Source organism: Protopterus annectens, chromosome 1.part2 (assembly GCF_019279795.1).
Source record: "Protopterus annectens isolate FY-2018-M chromosome 1.part2, PAN1.0, whole genome shotgun sequence".
Classification (NCBI taxonomy): Eukaryota; Metazoa; Chordata; order Ceratodontiformes; family Protopteridae; genus Protopterus; species Protopterus annectens.
The window spans coordinates 913,163,808-913,170,737 of NC_056727.1; the positions used below are offsets into that span (position 1 = coordinate 913,163,808).

At 42.6% G+C, this 6,930-nt stretch overlaps 1 protein-coding gene across 1 annotated transcript in view; it reads left to right on the top strand.

Annotated features, from left to right (window-relative positions):
* Positions 1–6,930, top strand: part of PARP1 (poly(ADP-ribose) polymerase 1) — a 2,301,307-nt gene that overhangs the window by 721,372 nt on the left and 1,573,005 nt on the right. Inside the window, exon 9 of the mRNA XM_044060208.1 lies at positions 1,491–1,633. Within this exon, the coding sequence (XP_043916143.1) occupies positions 1,491–1,633 (143 nt within the window). The remainder of the gene's footprint in view (positions 1–1,490; positions 1,634–6,930) is intronic.

The window sequence follows — 6,930 nt, forward strand, 5'->3', positions numbered from 1 at the left end:
ACCAATTCCTTTCTCTTTCTATATATTATTTTATTTGCAGTTGTTTACTGGGATGGTCCATCTGGGCCAGAAGTGCCCATTTTCAGTGGAGTCATGGGGAGAAAAGCTCCACATATGACATTTCACATACAATACAGAATTTACATTTAATAAAGAAATTTAGTATATATTATTGGCAGCTTATACAATTGGTAAAAAACAGTACATAAGTAATCGTTCTCAAATCAAGGATATTATACAAGCAATATAGAGTATATACATGAGAACATTCCATATGAGTAGTTAGCAGCTACCAGAATTTATATAGGACACTTCATGCAGTGGGTGCGAAGCAGATATAGAAATTAATTAGGGGCTAGGTACTTAAACTTTTCACATGTTTAGGAGGTATAATAGCTGAGTGATAGGTTATATGAGTCCTGTTGCAGGAATCAGCAAAGTCGGTGGATATTGTTGCAGATATAAGTGGTGGTATGATATTAAGTAGGCTGCGAGAGTACCTGAATGTCTCGCCTGGTTCAATGGTAGGTCTATAAGGGTTAGGAAGAGAAGGAAGTAGACAGAAGGGATCAATGGTAGGGCATTGAGGGTTAGTAGAAGAGGGGAGTGGACAGCATGGAGAGGTGGAGTAAGTAAAAAGACAGGTGGATGTGAAAGGAGGATGCCATAGTAGTAGAGTGGGGGTGAGAATAGTTGATGGTTGAAGTTAGGTATATGAGATATAGTGTTAGCACATGTGCACAGCGAAGACGAGGAGAGGTGTTATAAAAGTTTTGTTTGTTTCTTCAGCATGCTGTTGCTGGCTTGTGTCTGTGCTGTTTGGTGTAACCTTTTTATTCATGAATTGTGTGTTACTGAGCTGTCCTTTATCCCACTGCTTACACATTTGTATTGTCTGATATTCGATTCATTTGAGTAGTTACTGTTTACTTCTGTTATTTAAGTTCCTAAGCCTAGGTACTGTACTTAAAGATGTAAGCTTGACATGTAACATGAGAGACTGTTTGGAAACTGCATATTGGTTGGAAGTAAATAAATGATAAAAATGAATTTTAACGCCTTTTAAAAAAAAAAAAAAAAATGAAGCTTTTGGGAACTTTGAAAAAATTGTGTAGTAGTCGCACGCACTTAAAACTCAAAATGGTTGATTTCACTGGAATAGAGCCAGATAAGCAAAAGATAGCTTACCTGAGGTTTGAAACAAATGCAAATTATTCCCAACTCTTCCTAACCTGATGTATTTAGGGGCCAAACCAGGAATTACGACTGCCAGGCTTGAATTAGCCCCAGGAAGAAATACATATTAAACAGTCGTGAACTTAAAACTGTATTAAGTGGCAGTATTTTAAGATTTTTAAAGGTATGTTTTGTACAATTCTTATTTTGAATATGGACAAACTAATTTTCTATTGGAGATGGTTGTTTTTACAGTATTCTTCTGTTTTAATTTGCTGTTTGTCTGAACTGATTTGCTAAAATTTTGATTGCAGGAGTTCCACGAAATCTCCTTCTTAAAAAAGTTTAAATTCAAGAAGCAAGATAGGATGTTTCCTCCAACAGCCGTTTCTCCTACTAGTCTTCCTGTTTCATCCAGTGTGACAGCATCCATATTTAGCTCTGCACCTACAGGTAGGTAAAAATCTTAGATTATTATTGCAGCATTTTCTTGCAGAATTGCAACAGTCTGATGGTGTACTTCACAATGTCTTACCTGTGCCCCATCTATTTTGTTATCCTTTTATATACTTTCCTTGTTTCCACTGCTGTCGTACATCTCAGTGCTTCCCTCACCTCTGTCTTTTATCATACCTTCAGTTTCTGCTAAGACTATGGCTGTGCCTAGCCCTTTGTCCCCCTGCACCCCTAAAATAACCAACACAGTTGCTCATCTCAACATTGACCTTGGTTTTCCATCATAGTTTCCAACTTAATCATGCAGTATTTGTTTATTTTTTTTTCCCTTTGTGCACGATGACTATCATTTCCTCCTCCTCCTGGCTCAGCTGTCAGTATGACTCATCGTAGCAGCCATCAGGGATTATTCAATATCACTTAAGACGTAGGCAGACATATATTGATATAAAGGAAAACAAACAATGTTAACATGTTCACAGTCCAACATCATACATCACATATGATTTTATACAATTGTCTATCCAACATTACATACATTTCTTGGTTCCTGCCTTCACATAAACCCCACTCATCTTCCAAAACATTGCTCTGCTTGTTATTGTTCCCACAATTTCCATTTTTTTTTCTATGTAGTTTTCTCCTATCCTTTTGTAAAGATCACTACTTCAAATACAGTTGGTTTAGACTTAGATTTCCATTTTCTAGGGATTGCTTTTTTGTTAGCCACCAAAATTAAACTTAACAAGGCCTTACAAGGCAATTCAGGTATTTTATCCCAGCTCAAAAAAAATCCTTTCCTTAATTAAACCCATTTGCTCATTCAATATTTGACAGAGTACTGTGTGGGGAATTTTTAAAGTATGCCAACTCATTATACTCCTAAAACACATGTTCCCAGTTACCTCTTTCTTCCCTATCTCACCTTCTACATTTGCCATCTCCATGAGGAAGAATTCTTTGGGGTCTGCTTGGGGTATAAAGATACCTATGCAAACACTTCCAAATCCTAAATCTTTTATACTTCATTGCATATTTGGGAGCCGTATATATGTCCTTCCAATTGTTTCCTTGCAAATTGCTTATCTAGTCTCTCTCTCTCTCCAATTTTTTCTAGCCTTCTGTGATTGATTCCTGTGGTGTTGATGGTGGTGGGGGGGGATCATGACTTTTGTCTTAAACCCAACTTTATCTTTTTGCACGACCCCAGATGTTCATCGTGCATACAGCTGCAATCATAACAGATGGGTTCTCCTGCCGTCAGGCGGGTCCTCGGTCAGCCGAATTCCAAAGTCTAGGTCCGGCGTAGGTTGTCGTCGCTTCTTCCCTGACGTCAGTGCGCCAGGGGTATAAAAGAACCAGCTGACACCATTTTCTTCAGTCTTTCTTGCCGCGTGGTGCCCGAAGCAGAAGCAGTTCGCAAGTGCTGGTCGGCCAGCTCCTGAAATTATGAAAATTTTGCAACCTAAGTCTTCTTGAAAGCTAAGTACCCCGTTGGGGAAACTTTTCTTGCCTCAGACCGATGTCAGACAAAGTTAATAATTGTATTTCTTGTGGGAAGCAAATACCGCATAAGGATTTTCATTCCCTCTGCATTCTTTGTTTAGGCCCAGACCACAACGTCTCGGTCTGTCGTTTTTGTGCTACATTCACTAAACGCACCATTAAGCGTCGGGCGGACTTCGCCCAGCACTATTTTGGCAAAAAATTTAACTATATTATGTTGTCGGATACTCCGACTCCAGTTTTCTCTAAAAAACGCAAAGATAAGGACCGACACACGAGGTCCGCGGCCTCCATCGACACCACGCCAAAGCCGACTACAGATGGTCTGGTTCTCAGCGAGGCGCCTACGCAGCCCCTGCCTACCGACGACACTTCATTGGCGGTGTCTTCTGTGCCCGAGGTCGCAGGCTCCTCGGCCCACACCCCGACTACAGATACCGAAGCCACTCTTGGTGGTGAATCTCAAAATGTAGACAGGTCTGCCTCCTCTCAAGGTGTCCAGACCTTCCTCTTCTTTTTCTATCAAGGCTTTCACTAAGTCTAAAGCAGCCATGCATTCTAAGAGACAAGCTCCACAGGGCCCTTCTCCAGGCCCCATGCCTAAAAAACAGATGCTTAAAATGGCTGAGGATTTGATTAGTCTTATCAGGGGTTCTCAACCCCCCCCGGACAAAAGGCCCAGAGTGGAGGAAGAATCCCCCTCCTCTGACCAGGCCTCCATTATTTCAGAGCACTCTGATGAACAGGAACATTCTTACTCCCCTTTTGAAGATTCTGATGCTGAGGAGTCCATTCCCTCTGTCTTTCACCCCCAGAGGATTACTCATTTGGGGAAACCTTGCATACCTTAAGGGAACACTTCCACTGGGAAGGCCAAAGAGTACTCAGATTCCAAGAAAAGGCTTAGGGATTTTCTCTTGCTACCCCAGCACAGGCCTCTGCCTATACCTCCTGTCTTAGACATACTAGATGATGTGTACTCGGAGGCCTGCCTTAACCCGGATTCTTTACCTCCAGCCCCAGTCAAGCCTGACAGGTACTACCGGGTTCCTGACTCGCACCAATTTTTATACAAAATCCATGCGGCTGACCCAGAAACTATCTCACAGGGCCCCAAGGGAATTAAGGCCTCCACTGCTAAAAACCCATTACCTTCCGAGAGAGATTCCAGATCCTTAGAAAGGTGGGGAAAAAAGGTATACACCTCGGCCACCTTAACCATGAGGGCATTAAACTGTCAGTTCAATATGCTAAAGTACCAACAGTTTCTGTTATCACAGTTGAGAAGTAAAATGTCACAACCTGAACAACCAGACTTGAAGGAGTTGCAGGATTTGATGCATAGTGCAGAACAAGTGGGTAAACATACCTTGCAATGTGGTTTTGATGCTCTAGAGGCCTCATGTAGAGCTGCTGTTACAGGATCAGTCATACGTAGACATGCCTGGCTCAAGGAGCAAACCTTACCAGATCATGTCAAAGCTAAATTACTAGATGCCCCTCTACAAAAGGATGTATTATTTGGTGTTAAAGCTGAGGAGGTATTAAAGAAAATGAGGAAAAGGCTAAATCAATGCAAACAGTGAAAGATTTTCTACAGGTACAACCCCCACGTTTCAGTAGAAATTGGCCTTTCAAAAATTGGTCCTTTCCAGCCACGGACAGACCCCAAAGAGGTAGATACAGGCACCCGAGGGGCAGAGGGCAATCTCAAGGATCATTTAGAGGCAGACAATGGCAAGCTCCTACACAAAGAGGTGGTGAGGATAGTTCGCAGCCATTCAGAAAGCAGGCCCAATGACTTTCCCCTTTACATGCCAAGCAAGGCTCAAATGGCAGCACCCTTAAGCGGAAAACTGGCATTATTTTTAAAAAATTGGCATATTGTCACAAAAGACAAATGGATCCTGGACATTATAAACAGAGGCTACAGATTCCATTTTCACACCCTTCCAAAAATGAGAGGCATGCCAAACCTGCCACCCAATCAAAGGGCAGAGGCACAAAGACAAATTTCAGATCTCATGGACATGAAAGTTATTCGAGGTACCTACTCACTAACAAGGTCAAGGTTTTTATTCCAGACTATTCCTGGTACCAAGGAAGGGAAAAGATTGGAGACCTATTTTGGACCTATCCATCTTAAACACATTTTTACTCGTACCAAAATTCAAGATGCTCACATTGCAGCAGCTTCTTCCCATGCTGGGCAAGGAGTCTTGGCTGGTAACATTGGACCTCAAGGAGGCATACCTGCATGTCCCAATCAGACAAAATTGCAGAAGATACCTCAGATTTCTTGCAGGTTCAACCCATTATCAATTCTCTGCATTGCCCTTTGGCTTATCTACTGCGCCCAGAGTATTCACGAAATGCCTGTTATCAGTAATTGCCTACTGCAGACTTCAAGGGATACAAATATACCCATATTTGGACGACTGCCTGATCCAAGCGGACAGCAAGCACATACTTCTGGAACATCTGGCTTTTGTAATAATGTTGTTGAATTCTCTGGGATACACAGTCAACAAAAAGAAATCAAGGCTAATACCCTCTCAGAAAATAATTTTCCTGGGCGCCAACTTGGACACAAACACCCAGATGGCCTACCTCACGCCAGCGAAGCAGGGGCAACTAACTCAATACTTCAGAACACTAGCAAATTTCACCAGGCTGACTGCAAGGAAAATCCTGCAGGCTCTGGGATTCATGGAATCTTGCATCCTACTAATCCCATGTGCAAAGCTGCATATAAGGAAACTTCAATGGTACCTGAAAAACCTATGGTCTCAACACAGCCACAGTTTGGAAACAATAATACCACTAATTCCATGTCTTCAAAAGGAATTTCTGTGGTGGGTTCAAGCGTGCCAAACAAACACAGGTCTCCCATTCTACAAGCCTCAAGCAAATCAAGTCATCACAACAGACGCCTCGGACTACGCCTGGGGGGCGCACATGACAGATCGGTGCATTCAGGGCAAATGGTCCCAAAAAGAAAAGCACCTTCACATCAATCAAAAGGAAATGCTAGCAGTAATAAATGCTATTATAGCTTTCAAAGACCTTCTGCATCCAGGTCAACTATTGATAAGGACAGACAACACCACAGTAATGTGGTACATAAACAAACAGGGAGGAACCCATTCATACCCCCTATGCAGGCTGGCCATGTCACTTTGGAACATGGCTCTGGAATTACAAATCGAACTTCAAGCACAGTACTTGCCAGGCAAGGAAAACACGCTGGCAGACAACCTAAGCAGAAATATGACAGATCCACACGAATGGAAGTTGCATCCTCAAGTTTTTACAGAGATAATTCAAGCATGGGGAAGGCCAGACATAGATCTCTTTGCCTCCCACAAAAATCACCAATTGACAAAATTTTGCTCAAGGACTTTTCATCCACAGGCCTGGAGAGTGGACGTGCTCTCTTTCAGTTGGACAACAATGACAGTGTATGCCTTTCCGCCTCTTCCTCTGCTGCCCAAAGTTCTATTAAAAACCAGAGCAGACAGACCTAAGATGATTCTCATTGCTCCAGACTGGCCAAGACAGCACTGGTACCCACCCCTGAGGAGCCTGACACATTCCCTTCCATGGACCCTACCTCTAATGCCTCTTCTTCTGACTCAGCACAGCTTCAAAACTCTTCACAGTCAGCTGAAAACACTCAATCTGGCCGCATGGAAGATTCCTTAACATCACAACAGACCCTACTCTCCAAGGAGGTGCAGGATGTCATTTTGGAGGCCAGAAGGCCATCTACTAGAAAAGCTTACTCCGCAA